The 25,415-nt window shown below is 44.5% G+C and overlaps 1 protein-coding gene across 3 annotated transcripts in view; it reads right to left on the minus strand.

The window, feature by feature from the left end:
• SYNPO (synaptopodin) overlaps positions 1-25,415 on the minus strand; it is an 82,853-nt gene that overhangs the window by 47,300 nt on the left and 10,138 nt on the right. Inside the window, exons 3-4 of one of the 3 annotated variants that reach the window (XM_060271634.1) lie at positions 14,786-14,945; positions 14,082-14,637 (exon numbers count right to left, since the gene is read on the minus strand). In XM_060271634.1, coding sequence (XP_060127617.1) covers positions 14,082-14,550 — 469 coding nt within the window. In that variant the 5' untranslated portion in view covers positions 14,551-14,637; positions 14,786-14,945. Of the gene's footprint in view, positions 1-9,782; positions 10,171-14,081; positions 14,946-25,415 lie in introns of those variants that run through there. The other 2 variants (XM_035105671.2, XM_035105674.2) reach the window with 2 other exon arrangements.

A 25,415-nucleotide genomic window follows, 5' to 3' on the forward strand; every position in this document is an offset into this window, starting at 1 on the left:
GTATGAATTAAAAAAATTCTAGGATGGGGAGGAATGTAAAAAAATCATTACACTTGACCTCCTGAATTAAGAATGTAAGAAGTGACTAGCTTGACCAAAACCTGTCTAGTCCAGCATCCTTTTCTCAAAGTGCCAATGGGAAGCATGCAAGCAGGGCCTGACTGCAACAACACTTGGGCTGGACTAGTGTCAGGGGCTGGACTGAGGGCCACCCCCCCTCTCCTGAACCTTCCCAAGAACAGGAGGATAGTATAGATTTAGAACAGTGGTTTGCAGAAGGGCATAGTTCAGAGGCTGCAGAGGGCAGAAGCTGGGAAATATTGGGAGAGGAACAGCAGGAAGAAGCTGCAGCACCAGGGGAGGGACAGCTGACAGACTTAGTGTCCTTGGAAAGCATTCCTGACCCCCAACCCCTCCCAGAGCCAGGCGGGCATTGAAGGTATTAAAACAGAGAGTTCAGAAGCAGAAAGCTCAGATTAGCTGACGCAGGGGTGACATCTAATAGGGGAGACGGGGGGGGGCACTTTACTTGGAGCAACACCATGATAGAGAGAGAGGCCGCATTCCTTTGTCTCTCACTGTAATTATTGAATAAACTAATTGGTAAGAACTCTTTTTTTTCTTTGCTTCTTTGCTGCCACCATAGGGGGATCCAATCCCCAAAGCCTGATAACTAGATGACCCTCAGGGTCAGTTCGAACTCTGTAATTATATGACACTATGATTCTAGTTCCCAGTAACTCAGTGCAGGCAGAGCAGCAAAGATACAGCACATCTGAACTCAGAGCTGATTATCCTATATTATCTAGTGCGCCCACCAAAAACAACTAATGGACTTGGCCAGCTGCAGCAATGCTCTAGTGCCAGCCTGACATATTTTTGTACTCACAGCGGGGGAGTCCACCTCTCTGGGTTGGTATTTATCCTTTTAATGCCACTGGGAGGGGTTGCTCAAAGTATTTGCATAAGGCCCTTGATCAGAAATTGATTCCAGGGTGATTCATAGGAATACAATCATTACACATACAGAGTTAGGAGTGGTAAAATGCCCAATCTGGAATTTGCTGTCTTTGGAAGGTCTACTTCATATTACTTCATGAATAAATCAAGTTTTGTTTTTGGAGTTCTCCTCTGATTTGTACAGCCAATAACTTTTTCAGGGAACAACTGATTCCCTTAGTGCCATGTTATTCCTTTAATACTCCTATAACAGCAGTGTGATTGCTGCATGAATGTTAGAAGAATTGCTGTGAGTGTGTGTGTAGTGGAGGTTTTTCAAACAAAGGAAACCAACCATGGGTTGGATCCAATTGTGGGAGCCTGCTTGCACAGTGAAAATCTGCTTCTGCAAAGGACTTCTAGATTACCTTCTCCCCCGACTCCCCAGAACCGGCTCCAGAATGTCTCCCAACCATCCACAACCAATTTGGGGTATGTGCAGGGGTCATGGAATCATAGACTCATAGAGCTAGAAGGGACCCCAAGAGTCATCTAGTCCAACCCCCTGCAGTGCAGGTTTGGGGTAGGGCAGGAAGGAGAAACACTGTTGCACGAGCAGACACCCACTCACACTACACTGAATCTCACCCTCTGGAGTAAAATGATTTAGGGAGGCTGAACGGCTGCATATTGGGCTAACACTTGCACAGCCTGATCCTAAAGATGCTAACTTGGAAATGGGGATTTGCATCCATGGAAGCATAGGACTGCAGCCTTGAATGACCATCAGGAACATGAAAATGGTTGGTAATTAGATCTCTCTCTGTCACTTATTTCCTCACCTGGTATAATATCTAAAACTGCATCCTTGAAAAACCATGTACCACTAAGGACCCAGCTCCTAAAAAAATAAAGGCAATTAGAATTTCACCCAGTTATTGGATACATTACTGCACCATCATCAGTCCCAAAGACAACTGTTAAACAGTCACAGGATTTATTTTTAAAAGAAGTCCTCCAGCTTTAATGTTTATCAGCTAACTCAAAAACAAAATACTGGCTGCAGTTTTTATCTGCTTTGTTGCTATAAGTGTTTTATTTGTTCTTTTTTATTCTTTGAGGGATTTTAATAGCTGGCTAGAAACAAGACAATGAGAGGTACCAGATAGTTCATAGTGGTTGGCTATATATTGCTCATCAAAGCTTTTTACCCTCTTTCACATAGTAAGAGAAAGGACTGCTCAGAAGCCCAGGGGATCTACAGACCTCCAAATAACCCATGGGCTACATGGAATCAAAATAAAGTATATCATTTCAAAAAATGCTTTTTCAAAAACCCTGTTTTAAGCTCCCCAGCTACTCCCAGAAATCAGAGATTAAAGAATGCAGAGGCACTGTCTGATGGACTCAAGGAAATTTAGCACCATCCAGATGTATCCACATGTTCAGAAGGAGGAGAGAGGCACATTCTCGCTTAATATACTGGGCCCATCATCAAGCAAAGAGCTGAAGTCCACAGATCTAAGCACACTTATTCTTCCTGCTGGATTCTGGCCTCCTTGCTTCCATTCCAGGATATTGTGAGGGTTAAAAGAAAACCAGGTGGAGCTGGCAGGGTTATTGTCTTTCCCCTCATTCTAACTATATTTTCTACCGAGCCTTTGGTAAAAGGTACTCACCACCAGACAATGCAAGGCAAGATTATTGTCTGGATTCCATTCCGGTAGAAACATGACTGTATCTGGTGTGAGTTACGGCTTTGTTCAGGCTAGGTCTATTATGTTAGGAATGTTATCCAGTGTGGCTGAACGAGCTTATGGTAGGGTTTGTCAGCTTCAGTGGTAAGGAAAAATGAGCCAGGCAGGGGTGGATTGAGTCATCTGAGCAATACCTTTGCAGGTGAGACTTTCTTCCTTTCTTTGTTTCATGGGCAGTAGCATGCCTACAAGCAATGAACCCAAGACCTAGTGTGTGTGTGTTTGCATGTGTGTGTGCATGTGTGTGCATGTGCACAAACAAACACACATATATTCATCCCATGTAGTGATTTAAGATAAATAATCTAAATACATAATGTAGCATCCTATATATAACCAGAGAAGGTAAACACTGCATTTTCCTTCAAATGCTTCAAGTTTTTGACAATAAAGAAATAAAGACAGGTTTCTTGGCAAGACAACTGACTGGCTCTTTGCCTTAGCAACAGCTGTGTGGGATATTCCCCGCCCCACCCCACCCCCATGTAAGGCAACATACGCGTTTGCTTGTCCGCCTATGAAATTTCAGACTTTTGCTCCCACACATCAAAGCTCTGCAGAACACAGGGCTTGCAGGTCCATCTGGTCCAAGTGAAACAGGAACCCTGATTCCTCTGAGGATGTTGCACACTCATTGACCCTGGTGGGAAGACTTTTCCCTTGATGTGCATTGGCTTGTGATGGAGAAGGTATTCAGAGCACTTGTAACATTGAGTAAAGCTCCCAAAAAGTAGCTCTTGCATTGCCGTGCTCCTCCTGTGGGGGTGTGGGAGATAGAACAGTGGGGGCAAAGAACTGCTTCTTTTACATCACAGGTGAGCCTTAGCAGGTGTAAGCACTGCCACTCCTGCTGGCAGCTCAGCAATGACCCAAGGCCTACACACACAAACATAAATGGCCCAAGGTAGAAATAAATAGTGCCCTGTAGGACCAGAAAAGGAAAATGTTGCCTTTCCTCCCCCCCTCTCTCTCTCTGCAACATCTGCATGTAGCTGATATATGAGAGCTATTAAGCAGCAATCTAGAGAACCCACAGTTATTTTTATCAATTGCAATGTTAATAGAGTGGAAGTAATTGCTACCCCTGCCCTTTCCGCTTTGCATCCCTTACCATACTGTCCCGTCTGTTCAAATGAGTAGCGCTCAACTTTATCCTAGAGCAGTTAGCAGCACAGCAGCTGCAATGTCTACCACTGCATCTGCTGGAAAACATACCTTTATCAACAGTGAAAAGGCAGGTTCACCAGCTTGCAGCCTGGCAACCCTGGCTGATGTATAGACAAAATATAGCGCCTCACTCTTATCAATAGTACAGAAGAAAACAAATGGTCTCTAAATATTGCTGGTAGGTATCACATTCCAAGTAAATGATGGCGGGGCAGATCCTTTTGGAGATTATTTGAAATATATGTTGTAATATATATTCCAAGTAAATGATTGGGCAGATCCTTTTGGAGATTATTTGAAATATATATTGTAATCATATTAAAAAGTTAACAGTAACAGAGCAACACAATGGATGAGAACTTCTGCAGATTACACTAAAACACAAGTGATGTCCTAAGGTTATTCAACCTCCCAGGACTAGGCAATACCACCACAACCTGTGATTTTGAACCTATTTTTAATAGCATGCTGTGAACAGTAAACAACGAGAGCCAGAGCAGCCTTTGCCAACCCCAGCAGCTTTAATCCAGCAATGACTGGAGGGCACCAGGTTGGTGAAGCCTGGGTTAGAGGGCAGATGTTTTAGGGTGCTTCTCCTTGAGATCTGTTGCCATCATGTTGTTCTCAAAGCACAACCCTGCAGCCAGCACATCTCACAGCCTCACAGGTCCAGGTAACAAAGCCTAGTCTGAATTCCTTTCAAATTGAAGAAGTGTGGCTGGCTCTCATCTGTTCATTCTTAAAGGAGTAGAACGGGCGTCTCCACTAGACCATGAGATCAGAAGATGGTATCGTCCGTTGGAAACAGCCTGGTGATACAGATACCTATCTGGCAAAGGTTGAACTTAAGTTTGTCATTTCCTAAGAATTTGCAAAACCACAAAAAAACTTCCTCCCAGAGCATTCTGTTCCAAATAAAGAGTTCCAAGGAAGTCATAAACTTCCATAGCTTCTTTCATCAAAAAGCTACTGTTATTCAGATAGATGTTTTTATGAAATGTTGCTCTGCTTGAAATCTCTTTAGAGGACAGTTGCCTTATCCCTTGTGGAATATCGAAGAAGCCATGGAAGCTGTGGAGCTATTATCTCTGAAAGCAAATTTCCCCCAACACAGCATATTGGAAGCTGGGGCAGGACTCAGCTAAACAGTTGTGCTAGTGGGAGCCAGCACAAGGAATCCTGCTAGCACAGCAGGGCTTCTTCCTCTCTCCTTATCCAAATCAGCTGAGGGTGGGGGGTGTAAGGAGAACCCCCAGAACAGTGCGGGGGGGGGAGTGGATGAGGAGAAGGGAGATTGTTCCATCTGGCAATCAGGAATGTTTGCTTTGATGGAAGGATTATAATAGTGCAACACTGAATTCCTCCTGGGGAATGGTTCATACCATCTCCACCACTGAAAAAAACAGCACATGGATAAAAACCATTCACAGACCCTGTCAGCCGGGACTCTTTACTTGTGATGAAAATACACACTCAAGTGAAGCTATAACTGCAATCTGAGATAAAATAAAATTTGCCAGTGGATTGTGCCTGGCCTGACGCCTAGTGAGAGGATCAACAAAAAGAGTCCATTTGACATGCAGCAACACAAACCATAGATGATGAGCAAAGAATCTGAAAGGGTATAGATCATCACTGGCAACTATGCTCAAATCTCCTGAGCACAATGTGGGAGATGGCATTTGTTTTCCAAGAAAGATCTAGTCCAGTCTATGCACGGCACTGAAGCTCACACATGGCACCACCACAAAACCTGCCCAAGACAACTATCATTTGCGCAATACACCAGTATTCTAGGCTGACTTCATGATGACTCCTTTGCAATCACAGGGTGACCCTTTTGCCCTGAGTAGTCATTCGGCATTTTTCCAGTGCCACAGCAGATCTGTAGTTACTGAGAGAGTAGCCCTGGGCTAATTTTGTCATGTCTGAATATGAGTTTAAAGGAATGCCAGATCCAAATGACTGGAGAATTTTAGAAAACTGAAGTCATCAGCATTTGAAGCTGCTCAAAAAGCTGAAACTTGTACCCACCAAGAATCATCCTAGTTTTGCACACACATGAAAAAATCCCCCATTAATTTCTATCTAGTTCTCACTTTTGTAAATCATGCATTGTTGTTGTTGTTGTTGTTTAGTCGTTTAGTATTACACCTGCCAATTCTTTGCCCTACTAGGGGACTTGCTGGATGTAATTCAAATCGGCAACAGACTCACCACTGCTTCCACTGTGGTGTGGAACACTCTACTTTGGTTGAATTGCTAAAGTCAAGCTGGGCTGGCCCTACCATTGAGCAAAGTGAGACAGTCACCTTAGGCAGCTGATTTGGGGGGATCATTAGTGAAAGGGCAGCACATTGCCAGCTATTCAGTTATTGACACATTACTGACATGGAAAGGATATGTTTTCTGATTTTTCTGCCTCAGGTGGCAAAATAACTTGCGTGGCCTTGGGTACCATGTATCTTGACTTGTGGGTGCAGCATTTGCTACTTCACTCAAGGAAGAAAGCTGCTGGGCTCACACTTTGGGAGATTAGTGCTACTGTAGCAAAATATCCACTCCAAAACCATAGAATCCAGCGGCACCTTAAAGACTAATGACTAGCACATTTATTGTGTCATAAACATCCACAGGTACTCTTTGTAGCTGTAAGTATGAATGTTCAACCTGCCCATTCCTCAGAAAAAGGACATTGGATTTTTTTAAACATAGCACAAAGCAGTGGTTTCTAAACTGTGTTTGGAGAAGTCTCAGTCATCCTTGGTTGCTTATGAGAGGTTCCTCAATGAGAAGGCCTACAGCGCAGTGGCAGAACATCTGCCTTGCATGCAGATGTTCCCGGGTTCAATTCCTGGTACCGCCAGTTAGGGCTAAGATTGACCCATGGCCCAAAATCCAGGACACCCACTGCCAGTCAATGTAGACAATTCTGAGTTAGTCTGACTCAGTTTAAGGCAGTTTCTCAATCCAGTACTGGGTACATCCTAAAGTATGTTCTGAGTACATGTAGGGCTTCATGCAGATTGTCCTAAGTGAGGTGGAAGATACGTTTTTGAATCAGGGCAAAATATATATATATAACATTGATGGCACCCAGTGGCCTGTTGAGTGTTCCTTACAGCATGCACCAGACTCTTCTCTAACACAGAGGGGTCCCTGTGCAGACATTCAGGGTTTTCTCACTTTTAAACGGTTCTAAGGTGACTTGCCCAGCATTGTGTGACAGCCTAGTGGGAGGGACAGCTACAGCAACTAAACTTTCTGTGGCTTTGTGCAAGGTCTTGCCCACATCTCTCAAGAGGTTTCACCTTATTTAGCGCTAGCAGGAGAACTGTTGGCTAGACACAGGGAAAGAGACATCATAGAGGTGGCTCAGAAGTATTCTTCTCCTTGGGTATTTTTAGTGCGGTGACTAGAATGATAGACTAGGACCAACCATGATGCTCACCTTGGGCCAGTCACCAACCCTTCCCAACTGTTGTGAAGATAAAATCTATGTCACCTTGAACTCCTTGGAGGAAAGGTGGGGGATATACGTATGCAATAAATAAATGAGTAAAGTGACAGGGAGCTTAAGTAGTTTCAAAATATGCATGGTGGGTCTGGATCCCTGATGCATAGAAAGCTTTGGCTGCAATGCCCAAAGACCTGGGCTCTGAGCAAAGGACGACATGGCTGTGAATGGACTCATCCCCCAGAATTGCTCTCCGGTTGGCAGATTATTTTTACTGACTTATAATTTCTATTTATACTCCCTTCTTCCTGCCTGTTGGGTTTCAAGGTGATAATAGATGGAAGGGAAAAACTAACCCTGAACGACAGGCTGAGTGGAGAGTGAATAACATGATGCAAGACTCGATGACCAAAATATGGAGGATGTTCAGCTCCATCCCATCCCACAGGATTCCCTTCATTGTTCTCCTCCTGCCTCTGCTTTCAGGAACCACAATCTACAAATTCGCAAGCCAACCCATTCCTTTTAGACCACCACATGAATAAGGTCTGCAGAGGCTAGAGGCCAAATATATAATTAAAGGCTGTGTCTACACTCCCCTATGTGCTGCATCCAGTGCTCTTCCACTACTGGTTTGGGAAGCAACGTACACACATTAGACACAGTCCATTTCTCTCCTGACATTTCTTATGAAATAGTGCCTTTTCATGCATTTCCCCCCAAAACCAGCCTCAATCTGAATTGAGATAAAGAAGGACCTCACTGCATTTTAAGCCCAAGCAGCCAAAGAGACCCATGCGCCTTTGGAATGAGCTCATCCCTACATCATGGGAGCTCCCAGTGCGCTCTCTGTTAGTGCAAATCCCGAAGGTGTGAAAAGCACTACCTGGAATAGAGGTACTGGGAAAGGGCATTTTCCCTCCATCCCTCCCAAATGGCATTTCCAACACCTGCTGCTGACCATTGCAATTCCTCTATTCTGCCATGCCAGCTACTGGTGACACCAGCAAGGCTGTGGGCATCACCGTTGCCCTGTACGGGGGAATCGGATTCGCCAAATCAATGCGTTGGGACATGCAGTAAATCCCCTCAACCCACAGAAAGTGCAAACTTTGGGAAAGAAGCAGAGGGAATAGCAGCAGCAACCTCAGTCCTTCATCCTGCGAGTGTTTATATACTGATCGATGCCTTATACCAGAGGTTAAGTCTTACGGATGGGGGAGACCCTTAAGGGACGCTTCCCCTCCAACAGCGGCTGTCCTTAGACTTCTCCAACACCGCCATCACCACCCAATATACGCCCCGAAACAACCCTCAGGAGTTCGCTGAGGTCGCAGCAGGAGGCGATCGGATCCCTATCTGGCAACAGCTGGAAAGTTGGGCGGCAATCGCTGGACTCCGAGGGAGCGGTGAGACGCCAACATCGCAAGCCGGCCAAAGAAGTGACATCAGCTGCCCCTCGACTCCGCCAGCAACAAGTAGCGCAACCAAACAAGCGCACCGGGTGGGGATCCGAGGAGGTTTCGCTTGTGGACGTGGGGGAGGGGGGGAACCGACGGAAAGAGGTTTTACCTGGGGCCTCGTGGGGCAGGTCGCCTTGGCACGCCCCTTGCCTCCCAGCCCAGCTGCTAGGTAGTAGCCACCCATCCGGCCCTCCTTTCAGCTCGCCCGCTGCTCAGAATGAGAGCCCATCCGGCTGGAGGCGAGGAGGGCAGGCGCAGCTTTCACTTTCCTTTCTGCCCGCCGCTCCCCCGCATCCCCTCCACGTTCCACGCCCCCGCCTCTTACCTCCGCTCTGCACCCCGCGACTCCCCGCTTTGCCGCTCGCCCGGCTCCTCGCTCTCCTCCAGGCGCCTCCTCCGCCAGCCTCTCTCTCCCGCTGCCGGGTTTTTTTGTGGTTTTTTTTTTGCACAGCAGCTCTGTGTTTGTTTGTCTGCTGGCGGCGGCTCCCTGGGCTCCTCCGAACGGGAGATCGGGTGACCCGGCTTTTCGCAGCAACTGGCCGCGTCTGTCAAAAGGAAAAAGGGGTGGAGTGGGAGGGGGAGCCGCCGCCACCCCAAACCCCTTCTCGGACTCCCCACGGCGATCAAGGATGGGCCAGCCGGGGACTTGACTTTGCCCCACACGCTCTTGCTGCGTGTGCAGCGGCGGCAGCCAGAGAGCCGAAGGGAGTGCGCTGGGCTCAGCCCGGCTGACTCACTGGGACTCGCAAGCTCAGTGCCTGACGAGGTGCTCTCGGTTTTTATTTATTTATTTCAACGCTCGCTCGCTCATTCCCACCCCCGATCGCCACGCGCACTTCTTTTTTTCTTTTCTTTTTAACTCATCACACAAATTTCTCCCCATCAGATATATAGCCCTTTTGGTTTCCTGCAGCATTATCCGCCCCCTTGCTTTTTTTAAAAAAAAAAAGAAACACAACTTGTCAGTTCCCTAAAAGGTGAATAGGAGTCGTAGCCTACCTAATAGTAGCAAACGCAGCTTACGCGTTGTGCAAGCGCAGAGATCAAAACAGTCGCTCCTCCACTCTGTCCTCCGGGCGGCTACTGGAAATGCAGGCACGCCCCTCCTTGATCCGAAGCTGATCCCAGTGTATATACATAGATGCCAGGAGGAGGGGACCGGAGGGCAGCTGGAAATGGCCCTCAGCCTCAGTTTCATGCAGGTGACAAGGTGGGAGGAAAATGTGGGAGGGGGGTGCCCTGCCCACTATAGGCATGTAGCCCCCAATTAGGGATTCCAACTTGAATAAAATATTGGGAGGAGGGCCAGTAACCGCCCCCCCCCCCGTGCATAATCGACCACAATTATGCACATGTGGTGCATGCACAATGCCCATCAACTTCAGGGGGCAGCCCCCTCAAATATTTTATGGGGGGCTAGGAGTTGGCTGCAATGACCCCAACAGGTTACCAAGGCAACGTGACCCTCTATACTGTATTTCTATTTATATGTTCTCCATCCTCAATGAATGAATGAACAGAAGTCCCACAGATGAGGAATCCCAGGTGAGGAATGATTTGCACTGTGCTTGCCTCTACTGAGAGGTAACGTTCATGCCCCATGTTTTTGGAGGATAAGGGGCAAAGGGTCATATCTGATTCTGCAAGCTCTGCTGACACAAGGGGGCTTCCATGCAGACAGTGTTCCTCTCCTGGGCCCTCCAGCTCCCCACACACCCTCAACATCAGCTTTGGAACAGATTTCGGGGGGATGCAGGGGGAGGAGCTGATAATCAGAGACAACGGAAAAAATGGCTCCTTTTCAGATTTTTCAAGAAGCTATGCTGTTTAGGTCTACCTTTGTACCAAATTCACACTACTGTGGCAGTAACTCACTTTTTGGGAGCCCACATGCGGCTAATTCTGAGGCAGAAATGTAGAAATGTCCCATCTGCAGACATCTCTGGTACTGGGATATTTTAATGTGCATGAAATTGTAGCTTTCCCCGGCCGTTTTGGGGATATATTTCAAGAATCTTTTTTTGAGTGAATTCTGAAACCAAATACGTTTAAATGCACCTGTCTTTGCCTTTCTATACCAGTCTTCCCCAAGTCAAAGATCAACTGTGAAGTCCCTAACATCTTTCTAATATAATGCAGACGGTACCTTCAGTTCATGTTCAGTTTGTCTACTATCCCCCTCCTTTTTTTATTTTTACTAGAACCTTAAGATCCATCCACTGGAACCAAGGGCAAAAAGCAATCACTATGACTCCCATCAGCTCCAGCCAGCTGTGGTGTCTGGGGCTGATGGAAGTTGTAGTCCAAAACCTCTGCAGTACACCAGGTGGGTGAAGGTTACCTTGATGTCTTCTCTACCTCTCCCCACTTGCATTGTCCACCAGTCTCTCCTCTCATCCAAGCTTTTAACTACTTCCCTGTTGGTCTTTGCACTGTTATCTCTTCCCTTTCCAGAGTCTCTGTTCTGTGGTACATCTGTGGCAAATGCACAGTAAATCAGTGCAACCTGGAGAGCCCGACCACAGTAATTCATGCACCACTAAGCTCAAGACTAGATTATTATTGCAAATGCTTTATCCTTACACTTAGTCCAGAAAGCTCCAGCTGGTGAATGTTGTGGCTAGACTTGATGGGAACAAACTACCACCAGCACATACCTTTGGTGCTTAAAAGTTTGCACTGGCTGCCCATGTGCTACCAGGTGAAGTGCAAGGTTCTTGTATTAATTTACAAGGCCTTTAGTAACTTGGTTCCATGGCACCTTAAGGAATGCTTGATGCCTTAGATCCCTGCCCAATCACTGAGGTCTTTATGGTCTCCCCATGGCTTGGATGCATGACTTGCATCTACCCATAGCCAGTATTGTGGGTCCAATTCTGTGCAACTCTCTTCGGACAGACTCCCTCCCTATCAGATGTCAAGGAAATAAACAACTATCTGACTTTTAAAAGACATCTGAAGGCAGTCCTGTTTAGGGAAGTTTTTAATGTTTGATGGTTTGTTGTGCTTTTAATTCTGTTGGGAGCTGCCCAGAGTGGCTGGGGAAACCCAGCCAGATGGGTGGAGTATAAATTATCATCATCATCATCATCATCATCATCATCAAACTTCAGGCAACCGGTGAAGAGTTTTCAGCAGCCCTTTTAAGCGAGGCTTTCTGACTTTTTAATTTTAACTCATTTTATCCTTTGTAACATTTTTTGTAACTTCATTGTGCACCACTTAGAAACTATGGTGTTAGGTGGTATAGAAATTGTTGAAACAAGTAAATAAATAAACCCATAGATTCAAGTAGTGCAGACACTGCCTCCAAGGCAAGAAGACCCTTATCACCAATATAGTTATCCACTGCGCAACAGCAAGGGCCCATTCACAGAATAGGTTGGTGCACAGAGGCTTCCTGAAACCTGCCAAGCGAAAGCAGATTACAAAAGTGGCAGCTGTACATGAGGAAGGGCTGTAGATTGGTGGTAGAGAATCTAGTTTACATGCATGAGGTCCCTGGTTCAATCCCTGGCATCTCCAGGTAAGGCTGGGAGAAACCCTAGTCTAAAATCCCAGACAGCCATGCCAATCATTGTAGACAATACTGTGTTAGATAGGCCTTTCAGTTATAATACTGGTAGCTTTATGACTGCCGAGTGTCAAAACAGCAAAGGCACCAGATAAGCTGTTGCTAATAAGCTATATCTTTCAAGTTGTCCCTATAAAACATTACAAAACTAATCAGTCAAGTTTTAAAGTCCAAGCATCTCCAATCACTGCCCAGTTTTGAGAACTCTAGGTGAAACAGTTTAAAGTTTATCATTAACAATGTTGGCAGTGCAAACCTTATGCTTTGGGGCAAAGCACCACATATGTCTAATTTCTATTGGTTTATGTAGCAGCTCTGCTATTTACCGGTAATTTTCATTTAAAAAAAAAAGATCCAGGGACAATTGTTTTTCACTTTGGAAAACAGACTACAGTTCCATCATGTCTGCCAACCTGGACTCTTAAAGGAACCCAACAATTTCTGGAAATGGTTTGTTGGTAGGCATCAAAGCATATGAATGGCCATGCTGGATTAGCTAAAAGGTCCACCCATCTCAGCATTCTGAGCCAAAGGCAGCTTTTCAAGGTGCCACAGTTTCATCAGTTTCTAACCCTAATTGGTTCCCATGAGATTCAGCAAGTCTAATCATGGGAATCCCAAAGCAAGGTTTTTAGACAATCATCTGCAGATATATATATATATATGTGGCTTTATAGAGATGAAAGATTATTATGTGAGATTCTAAGACAGACAACCATATTGTCCCCTAGACCGTGACATTATGCTGCTGTTTTACCCTGCACAGAGCATGCTAGCATCAAAACCTGGGGCAAGAGATCCTACATACTATGGAAGAGAATAACTGAAGGATAGAGTTTTCATGGGCACCCTTGGCTAGGTCAGGGCTGGCCCACCTGGACTGAGGCAGCTGCCTCAGGTGGCAGAATCTCATGGGCCAGTGCCCTTGCAGGCACCCTGGAGAAGCAAGGCTCACATTAACCCCCCAGTTTTTAAATGTACAGTAACCACATTTAGAAAAATTATATACTGAGAACACGCTCTCTGCATAATGAATAGCACCTAACATGTTATATGCCATTTTCAGTTGCTTTGCTGGGGCAAAATATGCTGTTATCGTGGACCTGGTAGATGCCTGGTCAGGCCCTTCCTATATTCTCTTACCACAAAAGGTGGCGAAATGTAATAAAAATTAATCATTAAAGTAATCGAGAAATAAAAAGTCAAAGGAAACTCAGATCCAACTGAGCTGATCTCTGTCAACCACTAATCAGGTGAGTGCAGTACTGGCTAAATAATTCCCATCTCCACACACACATTAAAAGCTGTTCTGTTCTGTGTCATACTGGAAGTTACTTCCAGCTAATTTTGCATCCTAGGAAAGTTATGATCACCATCTCAGCCTCATAATGGCCAAACAAGCAGCTACTTGCCTTACCCACAAGAAAGAGTGAGGTTGTCGTCCCGTCCCGTCCCCCACGCAAGTGATTAGCTTGCTGCTCTAGGCAGTGTGGCAAGAACACCCACATTAGAAGGAGAGCAGGGGTGAAGAGCCTCACCGTGACGGAAAAATACTGCAGGATACTCACAGGAGTGGGCGAGTACTGGCCGCTAAACCATACATGCAGTGTGATTCAGTAGAAGCAGCACTGAATCTCATGGGATTTATGGGCAAGTAACTCAGCACAGGGCTGCACCATCAGTGTTTTTCTATCTTCCCCATGACAAGAATTGGCCACACTTACTTGCTTTCCTAGGTTCAGCCACAGGAGAAATAAGGACTCGCTTAACTTTCACCACTTTCCATTCTTGACTCGGGTCGCTGCTTTTGCCAAACCCAGACTGGAGCAAGTCCAAAGCTGGCCTTGGAGAGTCTCTCATCGCGGGGCACCCGCCCCCTGATATCAGCCCGCTGCCATCTCCCTTGAACGGTAGCATATCTCCACTGGCTTTCCAAGATTCTTGCAAGAAACCCTTTCTTGTTGACTCTTTCATCTCGTGCTCTTCTGGCTCTGCTGGGCGATTCTTCCCAGCTGGGAGACATCTTTGACTGCTTTCTCTCTCCTTTCCTCGCAGGCCTTCCAAGCAGCCATATCCATCAACCAAGTCAGGCTTGGGCTTCTTAAAACTGTATGGATTTTGCTTTGCTTTGCTGGTCCCAGAACAGCTGGATTGAGGTTGGAGACAAGGTTGCCGTAAGGTTGCCTCTAGCATTTTGTCCCTTTCTGCACTCTTTTACTGGGAAGGATTCAGACAGGGCTTCATTGATTGGGTGTAGCAAGGACTAGCCTTTGATTCCTTCTAAGGGGAAAAAGATAAACCTCTACAATTTTGAACACTTGTCCAGGGAAGAAGGTTGAGTAAATAATTGCCAGGATGCTTTAATGCACTAATCTTTGCCCCAGCCTGAACAAGAAGATATTGAATGCAGGAATAGAGAATAGGATACCAAGTGTGGGTGTTGCATTTCTTCTTTTCAAAGAGGAATTGCAGACCTTTTGCTGTGAATTATTCTCTGGGAATCAAGCTGATCTTTCTGATGCTTCTTTACGGCCTTTAGCTGCTCAAGATGATCAAAGTGGAGCATCTTATGGAATTCTCCTTGTCTCCTGCGGGTATTCAGAAAGGAAAGAAATGCACAACATTTAATTTTTAGACTTTGTCTCTTGCAGTATCTCCAGCTTTTCCATAGGCTACTTAGATGTGTGGCTATACTGTTATATTTTAAATAACAAAGGGTGGCTTTGCACTAGTGAATCCCACCCTGTGTTTTTTTGCTGGTAGTTGGAGATGGGTTGGTAGTTTTTTTAAAATCATTTTTATTCGATTTTACAAAAATGAGTTTATAACAATACCAAATACATATCCATATGCAGAGATTTCTCTGAATCTCACGACTTCCCCCATCCCTTCCATGGGTCCTATTGTGAACATTTTCAACTGCATATTATTTCATAATCTATATTTTGTATTCATCCATATTAACCATAATGCCTGTTACATTACAAGTGATATTAAAATCCTGCTAATGTTTTCATCTGCTTACAGTGGTCTCCTAAGTAAATTATAAATGTGGACATTGCACTTTTGGGCCACATACATACATTTCTGGGTTAGAGGCAAGCTATAGTGTTACAGAAATGCTTCTTTCTTCTCATATACGGTACTTGAAATATGACGTATTGTGCATAAAAGAGTCAAATTACAAATCCTACACTATGAATGGACAGTCAATAATGTTTGGCTCTAAATTTTAGTCTCAGATTTAAGTTAGATTCTATTACATGGAGAATAAAAATGTGATCTACACTTACAACTGAGGTTATATATATCTAAGCATCAGGCAAAAGCATTCCTCTTCTCCCAGGCCTATGTATTTTTGTGTTTTTATATTGTAAACCACCCTGTGATCTTTGGATGAAGGGCAATATAGAAAATTAAACAACAACAGCAACAACAACATCGTCCTGTCAATATCTATTCAACTCAATTTTAATTTTGTATTACACATGTATACCTGCTTTACTGACTTTGTGGCTATAATGGAGTGTAAATAATATGTTGTTCTAGTTAAAGCTTCCCCGTTCCTTTGTTGTGTTTGTGTGCACATTGCAATCACTTTGTGATCTTTCATCCACATGCTAGAATTTACGTGGGGTGGATTAGAGCAGGCACCATATGGGAAAGGAAGGAAAAGAACTCTATAAAGTGACGGCAGTGAAGTTGCTCTAAGCCAGGTGTCCAGAAGCCAGGTGTCCTTCCAGATACTGCTGAACTACAACTCCCATCAAACTTGGCCAATGGCCAGGGATGATGGGAATTGTAGTCCAGCAACATCGGGGGGGGGGGTGTTCAAAGATTTCCCACCCCTATTTTAGGTTAATAAATAAATAGAATTCAAGGCAGAAACAGAACAGACTTTTCTTACTGAGTCATCCCTGTAGTACTGAGATGACTACATCCCTTAACTGTCGTCCAAGAAATGGTTAATTTTACTTCTTCTCAAAGATATGTGCTTCATTCATTTTTGGCTTTGTGTTGTTGTTTTTTAAAGAAGAAGTGATGATAAAACACCCAAAGGGGCTTCTTTGATGACTCAAGTTCACTGAAAAATTCCATACATTCTGGGATGGCAGTCTTAATCTCCCTGACCTGAGAGTTCACACTGCTTTTTCATCAAGAGTCACATCACCAGGCTAATATTCAAAGGGGGCCCAGACAGAAAAGAATCTGTTGGGTACAAGAGAAGAGATGTGGTAGGCACAGGCAGGTGTACAAACTCTTTCGTGCTGCATATCTCTTTTCTTCCACCTCTGATTTTCAGTTATAAACAAAGATAGATACAATAGACTCCTGCTAGAAGCAAAGCCAAAACAATGGAACATTTAAATAATAATAATCCGGGGGGGGGGGGCGAATGGGATTACCTGGGAAGATGCTAAGAGGCATGAGGGTGGCGCGGGGAGGGAGTCACGAGATGTGTAAATAAAAGCTGGCATCATTCGATCAAGTTCCTCAGTTTTGCTGAATTAATTAAAACAAATAATTTTAATTGGCTTCTGACTAAACATATCATTGTAACTGTTTTGAATTTTATTTTATTCATTCCAAACATCTGTTCTGAATAATGCTTTTATAGTGTAGGGTCAGGAATGCCAGCCTGGCCCCACAGCTGTGGGTGCCCGGGGCTATGGGTACCATGTAGTGTGCATGGCCCTGGTCCTGAAATTTGTGGATGCCCAGCCCCTTCATGGGGGATTTTGTGGGTGCTCAGGGACCCCGGGCCCCAGGGAGCCAGCACCTATTGGTAGGGGTAAAGTAGGGGAAACTGGGGATGAGTTTATAGAACCAAGTGGGTGGAGGCCCAAAAAAGTTTGGGAACTGCTAGTCTCTGTATTGCCCTCTATGGCAGAGCTCTCCTCATTCTACTTTGTCCCACCTGAATCAACATCACAGAACTTTGCCTACCAGGTATATATATATTTATATATCTGCTTGTGACTTAAAGCCTGCAGCATCTGTTGGCTTGAGGAGTGGCAGGCATCAGTTTCAGGCAGCAGGCTGGAACTCCCCCACAAAAAAACCCGCCCTCCCGCCATACTTCTCAGATAGGAATGGCTCTGTTTCAAGAGGCTTGCTGGGGAGAATCTACTGATGAGTGAGTAACAAGCAAACACACAAACACTCACTGTTTGAAATGGAGCAGGCAGATGGGAGTGCTTACTCACAAGTAATTTGTCTGCTGTTCTTTTGCAAGTGTGAGCTGGACACCCACAGAAGAAGAAGAGGAAGAGGCGGCAGTGTTGGGAGAGCTTATCTGTCTTTCTCTAGCAAGGAACCTCCCAGTGTAAAACCAATTTAAAGGGCCAGTTTCCTCCACATTAACCTGCTTGATTCACGCCTTATCAGCTTCAGAGGTCTTGTTCCATGTGTCAGCCGCCTCCAGCCCTGCCTGCTGCTATCTGCTTTAAGGCAGAAAATGACAGGAGAGACAGGTAGCCACCTGATCGTGCAACTTATTCCCAAGGGAGATTCCTCTGAGTCTTTATTTTCTTTTAGAAACCACTTTCTTTATTTGCTCAGAGCTTTCTGTCCTGTGTTTCTTTAAAACCAACTGCTCAGGTTTGGGTATTTTTACCATGGTGAATTCCTTTGTATTTTGATGTTCTTTGCTTGCCATAGCTAAAGAATAGCAAACGGGTATCTCAAACAAACCAACAACAGGTTAAACCTAGCAATTTACAAGGATGGTGAAGAAATTTGATTCAGCTTGCATTTAAAGGAGAACTTACTCAGTTTGCACTTTCTGAAACAATAGGCAAACTGAAATTTTGCAATCTTACAAAATTCACGCTTTTACAAATTTCTCCAACCAAGTAAGGTGTACAAAAATGCATGTACTAGTGTAAAGTATGCATGTGAATGCATATATTACTGAAAATAACACAAAAACACTTTGCAAAAATTGTATATTAGGGGGAAATACACACAATTTGGGAAAATTTCATATACAGCAAAAAATGTATATATTAGGAGAATTTCCACTAAAATACTGGTGTATTTTCAGGAGAGCTTTTTAAAACAAGAACAACGCCCCCACCCAAACTGATCAACTTAAGAAGTGAAGTCAAGATTGGAAAAATGAGTAACTGAGAAAAACCAAAATTGACATGTTTGCCCATCCTGACATGCAAACAAACTTCAATGGTTGCTTCAAAAGTGGTCCATAAGGCATTGTGCTGTGCACAGCAGACACAAAACAAGGAACTCTGAAACAAAACACTCTAGCCAAAGAGCCCAATCCACAAAGAATTTGTATCAACAGTAGAATAAGGCTGATTTTATTGGGATGCAAGGTCCCAAGCTTTCTGCATATTAGTGCAGAGAGGGTAGACTTCTATCAGGGGTAGGGAACTTTTTCTGGTCAGTGAGCCAGATATCACACCAGCCCATGGCAGGCCAAATCTGCAGGTGGGTGGGTGTGCCCATATGTCAATCACCTGACATCATAGTGACACCAGGTGATGTTGTGCTTTGAAGGCCTGATTGTTGGTACTTTAAAGCACTGCACTGGCTATCTGAAAGCCCTTTGCAAGGCTGATTGCAAAGGGCTTTGAACCCAGTCTGCTTGTTTAAACCCTCAAGGTTTTAGAAACCCTGAAAGGAACAACTGGTGAAGGCGAAGGATTTCCCCTCTGACTAGGCTGCTCTGATCTATAAATCTTCACCTGCACATTCCCTTTTAGCAAGGGAAAAAGATGTCACGAGTGTTAGTGACAAGGAAAAAATTGGGCATAAAAGGAGACCTCCTGGATGTCAAGATCCAAGTTTGGGGAAAGAACTCTTGGGTGCGAGAACCCTAGCAGAGATTTAAATTTTATATATATCTATATATCTATATCTAGATAGATAGATAGATAGATGATAGATAGATAGATAGATAGATAGATAGATAGATAGATAGATAGATAGATAGATATAGATAGATAATAGTAAAGCATGGATATATAGGCTGTTAGACCTTTAAAATATGTGCCATTGTGAGTTCCAAAAGTGTCCATTTAAATAGTTTCTTTCCAAAGTCTCCCTCTTCCCCCACCATAGAAAAACGACCACACATTTGTTAAATTAAAAAATGGTTAACTTTCAAACTTTTCAAAGGTCAGGTTCATGTGATTTTCTGTACATCAGTTGGAAATGTTGCACAGGCAGTAAAACGTAGTTACAGTCCTGAAAGTTCTTAAATTATTGGTTTATGAACTCAAGAGAGCCTTGTTAGAGCCATGCTCTTCACACACTGAGCATCCCTGGTAGACTGGAAGGGAACAAAGCTTGTCTCTAGTCCCTCCCAAAACAAGCTAAGCCTGGCAGGACAGCTTACTCTATGGTTTTAGCCTCTTCTTGCATTAATTAGATGTGGGCATGTTGGTTATATGAGACTGGCAATCCCACAAGAAGGGAATGCATTAATTTTGTGCATTATGTCATATTTACTTAGGCCCTGTTAAGCATCTGGAAAGTCCTGGTAGGTATTAGGTAGGAATCCAAAGGCTATGTTTAGATATCTAAATGTGGCTTACACCTCAATGGGTGTGAACATCCAGCAATCTCTATTGAATTTCCTAGAACCAGATTTGGAAGTCTGCATGTGTACTAGGGCTGGGGGGGGGGTATCAACTTTTCAACATCACAGTGTATCGCCAGCCAAATATCGCAGTTTGGCGATATACTGCGTTGTTGAAAAACAAGATGCATTTACCTCTGTCCACGGGATACTGGGTGAAACTGCCCCAGCTCTCACCTTGAGAGCTGAGGCAGTTTCACCCAGGCTTGTGGGCTGGGACAATGCAGCTTGTTTGCAGCACTCAGCTGGGGGGAGGAAATACCACCACCACCCCAGCTGAGACAGCCTATGTGCTCTCGCCACTTGCGAGTGGAGCATCAGGGGGCCTTTAACTACTCACTGCAGGGAGCGGCAACTGCACTCCCCTCAGCTGAGCAGTTTCACATAGGCCCCCCCCCCACCTGTATGAAGGCAGAGTGGGATAGCAGTTTCACTCAGCGATATATCACTGGTGAAACCGCCCCCCCTTCTGAGTCCCTCTGCTAGCAGCGCCCATGGGAGGAAGGAACTCTTGAGTGAAGCCGACTTCGCAGTTTGCTCCTCATATCGGTCCTGGGCAATATATCAATATATATATATATGTGTGTGTACATTTTGCACCCTGCAATTTCTAGCCTTCTGGACTCAGAAGTATAGAACCTAGCCTGTAAGATTCTGTATGCTTCCAATATCACACAGCATGACCTCTGAAACCAGGAACTGCCAGCTTTTTGATAATTTAACAGTAATGCAGTAGTTTCCTTTCAGAGAACAGTGGAAAAAGAAAACTGTATCAAGCTCTCCCCATGATATAGGTTATTGCATACTCATTCTGCATTTTATTTGATGAAAGGAATGAATACGCCCCCTTCCAAAAGGAATACTAAAGTTAACTTTCCACCTCCTACACAAATATGTTTTGGCAGGCACGGCTCTCTTCAGCACTGTCAAACTGAGGAGGAAAAGGGCCATGAAAAAGCTTCTTATTCAGCTACCCCCATCTGGTGGGGAAGGTGAGTGCTTCAGCAGCCTAATTCCCCATAAATATTGCAACGCCCAAATGGGCAGGATAATCCCATAATATGTCTTAGGCAAACTCAGTGTTTCGGCAACCAAGTATTATTCATGCTGCTCAAGTTCATGCAGAGTTTGGTTTCAAAAGCAAGTTTCTGTTATTGGCCGCAAAGGTAGGTAAAAGCGTGTGAGCAATGCCTGGGGAAATATCAGAAGCTCTGGGAGGAAGGATGTTTGTGAAGGGCTGGAGTGATCAAGGGTGAAGTTTTACAGCTCTGTGTAGCTTTCTTGTCCTTCCTCAAGAATGCCATCACCATCCTACACATAGGATGCAAATATATCAAAGCTAGTATATTTGTGTGGTGTGTGTACAATGTTCAGCCTTTCTTGGCACAGAATCTGGAGTGTGTGTGTGAACAAACATACCCACAAAGAATCTGGGTCATCTTGATACAGAGTTCTGATATTTTTAGTGCAGGCTGCTGTATGAAGTCCTGCTTTAAGGTTAATGAAAATGACCTCACAATGTGATAATCCTTAACATTTGTTCCCTACTCAATAGAGCTGTAAATAAACATTACATAATCAGTGCTAGCAGCAACTCAGTAGGGGACCTCTAGCAACAGGAATGGTATGTTGCCTCTGTTTTTAAGTTTCTGTGGTCCCTTTTACAGTAGAGATCCCAAATAGTGGGTGTATGTGCCTTCTTCCGATCCCACTTACTGTGGATATTACTATCATAGTCCATCTATGGTATGGATAATTGCTGAAACTGTAATTTCTAACCGTGTTAATGTAGTTCACCAGTTTTCATTGTGACAACAGTGGAAATGATTCCCTCTCTCAACCAGAACCTCTTCATTGGAAATTGCAATCCCAACCCTAAGGTCACTCACAGCTGGTTGGCCAAGACCCTTCAATGAGTCATGGGAGTCTTGCAGGTTCCCAGGAATGGTTGAGGCATCAAGGGCCACAAGGTCAAGGAGTGGTCTGACCAACAAAAGCACCAGTTTGGCCCCTAACAAATCTGAAACATTATTGGTGGGTCCTTTTAATAAGACCTAGAAGCCTATCCTGTGAGACTTTGAGTGTCAGCAGGATCTTTCACAGGGGAAAACTCTGGAATATGAGATAGGAGTCAACTGAATTCTCCAGGGACCACTTCTGAGATACTATGCCATGCCATGAAAAAAAGCTTGCAGATGTGCATAAAGTGACCAGGTAACTGAAATGGATCCCTTTTTGAGCTTCAAGCAAAAATACATATAAGAGGTTGCATGAAATGGAATAAGGCAGCCTTGGGGGAAAAGAAGTTATTGGGACCCAACCAGACCAGAAAACAGAGATCCATGAATGGGTTTTCTAAATTTTGGCAAATGGTAGCTGTACAGGGATGGGTGGGATCCATATCAGGACTAAAGTGCTGGTGGCAGGAATTAACCCTTCTCTCCATGCCATTTCCCAAGTGAAAATGCCCTCTCCAGTTGCTCTTAGTCCCATTAGGAAAAGAAAAACATGTAGAAATAAGCAATACATTTAAGTTTGGTGAGCAGGTGAGATTTTCATCACGGAAATGGTACAGGAGAGGGATGAACAAACAGTGTTCCCATTTCTCCATGTTATTTGTGAATGACAAAACTGATGGAACCATTTCATCAAATATTCTCCTCAGGACATTAGACTTTCACATCAATTGGGGATGGGTGGCAAAGTAAAATATAGCAGAGGGCATTTTACAGCCTCATTGAGTGCTAGAAGTCACTTCAGAAGGGCAGCTGGTCAATTCAGAGGTCAGGAGAGTGAAATGCTACTTAAGCCTAGTGATGCAATCATTGATACCCAAGATGCCATTCCAGGTATAGCTCTGGATAAAATCTGATGCATAGCAAGAGCTGACAGGGCAGCCCTACATATTTTGCTTGCCATCTGTTGCAGTCTAATATTGCTCAATCAGTGAACTGGCATAAAGGGTCCCTCTGAGCTTCTTTGCAATATCTCCCTTGCACCTTTTTCTTATGGGGAGAACTTCCAACAACATTGTACTGGGGGACAAATAATGGATGGAGCCACTAGAAGAGGGATGAGGAACTTTTGGCGCTGCTGAAGTTGTTGGACTTTAAACTCCCCCACATCAATCCCATTCTGACAAATTTTTGAGGAAAAAAAGAAGTACAGTATTCTTGAGTTGTTGAAGAATGTAGTCTCTCCTATGGAGACTTTTCTGTGAAATTGCCTCCCCAATTTCCCAATTCATCAATTTTGGGTGCAGCTGTGGATCCAGTTTTCATAGCATTCAATATTCCTTTAATGTTCTTAAAGGAAGCGAGGGGCTAAACTCTTCTTTCTTTCAGTCCTCCTGTCTTAACCTATTTCTTCTTTCATCCACCAGTACGAATTTGCAATAGCATTTCATTCAACACTGAGCAATCCAAAATTTATTTGAAAACAATATTCTGAAGAAAAGCTGTCCAATAATTCATCTACCCACCCTCCCCAAATATGAGGCAAAATCTTGCTGTGCTTCCTGGACCTCCAACAGGGATGTTCTACATTGTGCAGAACTGTGTTGTTGCTTGTTTTCTAGTGTATCTGAAGACGTGTGCATGCACACGAAAGCTCATACCAAAATATAAACTTAGTTGGTCTTTAAGGTGCTACTGAAGGAATTTTTTTTATTTTGCTTGTTTTTTGTTTGTTTGTTTTTTTAAAAAAAACATTCCAGCCATTCATTTACTACCTTTTATAAAAGGATAACATATTCCAGATGCCTGTCCAAAATCTAGCCTTTTTTAAAATAAAAATTCTGTCTCTGATTTGTTTACTGCTCCTGCTTTCCTTTCCGTGGTGCTAGCCAAGCAGCAGATGAGCTGAGGCCTTCCGGGTGGAGACAGTGTGGGATGGGGCAAAGGGTGCCCCATAAAAGAAAACTAATGGGATGGAGATGATGTCTGGCTTGTGTTGCATTAGCCCCAAGATGCACTGGATTTCATTAAGCCTGCATGCTTATCCAGTAATGTGATCTGAGGAAGCACTCAGTGTTGCTTTTAAAACTTGGACAAAGAAAGAGTAGAAGAGAGGAGATGGTTTTAAAGCACTTTTCTGTGCCTTTTACAGTCTCTTACTGCCTTGCTCCAGGTGCTTTCGTAGTGAACTAGAGACCCCTGCTCTCTCACGCAGCCTGCTTTGCTGCCTTTCTCTTCCCCTCCTACTCCATTTTGACCATCCTTGACCTTCTTGTACCTTCCCATACAAAAAACCACAGGATGCATTTGAAAGTCTGGAACATCAAGACAAACTCTAGGTGGAGGAGGGAATGAGACATCAAGACCTTTCCCCACTCCCACTCAGCCTTCACCCACCCGCATCCATTCATCATGCACAGACTCCCTGAGTGGAGAAGCTGGCCTGAGCCCAGTTCTTCCTTGGCCTGTTCTCAACAGCAACAGCTTCAGAAATGAATAGGCTAGCAAGTAAGTGTGGGTGGAGAGTTCCCATGCATCACTGAGACTATGACAATTTTGTTGGGAGGGGGTGAGGAAGAGATGGGGAGCCAGGACTATTTATCCAAACCCAACACTTCCCAAACCAAACAGGAGAAGGAAGTGAGGAATGCTGCCCCGTCCCAAACCAGAAGCATCGGCAACAAGGACCACCATGGAACTGGTGGAGTGATAGCTTTCCTCCTGCTTCCTGCACCAAGTCCCTGGATCTTTGATGGATGGAACTTTGAAAACATTATGTGAGGAGTTCAATCCATCTGCTTCTCTGATGGAACAATCTCCCCTCTCCTCCCCCACCATGTGCTCTTCTGGAGGTTCTCCTGACATCCCCCCTCCAAAGCCAATTTGGGGAGGCATGGGGAGGAAAAGCCCCATTGTAGATGTCTTTGTATGGGCTTCTGCAAGCAGGACCAACTAGCTAAATCTGGCCCATTGCTCTCATCCCCATAACCCTGGATCTGCCTTTGGAAGGGGAAGGAGGGACATTGCTCCACTGGTGCTTGGTTCACTTAATGTAAATTCCCACTAAATGATGCTCTTTACATTCTTCATTGAAAGAGGTGGCCATATGGGAGGCACTACATAGGTGCATCCAGAGTTGGGAGGCCTATTTGCACAGACAAACCAAGTTGCCCCTCAAACCAAGCACCAGTCCAGCAACAGTGGGCCTCTGAAGCCTGGGACTCTCAGACCAAAGACTCTGGCATAGAGGTTGCAGCCTCTGAGTTAAATACCACTAAGGTACCAGCATCGTTGCCCCCAAAGTCTCACACTCCACAAAGTCCAGTCACCACTGTGGACAATGTTCCCAGTGAGAGATAGAAGAAAGGCAATGGGAAGCTAGATTTAAGGTAAGATAGGAACCCCTTTATGGATCTCCAATCCTCATTAAGGGTGGGGGGTGGAGGTTGGAAAGAGAGTCCTGCCAAGGACTATATAATGACATTTTTTTTGAGAATGTG

This window comes from Zootoca vivipara, chromosome 2, assembly GCF_963506605.1.
Source record: "Zootoca vivipara chromosome 2, rZooViv1.1, whole genome shotgun sequence".
In the NCBI taxonomy this organism is placed as follows: Eukaryota; Metazoa; Chordata; class Lepidosauria; order Squamata; family Lacertidae; genus Zootoca; species Zootoca vivipara.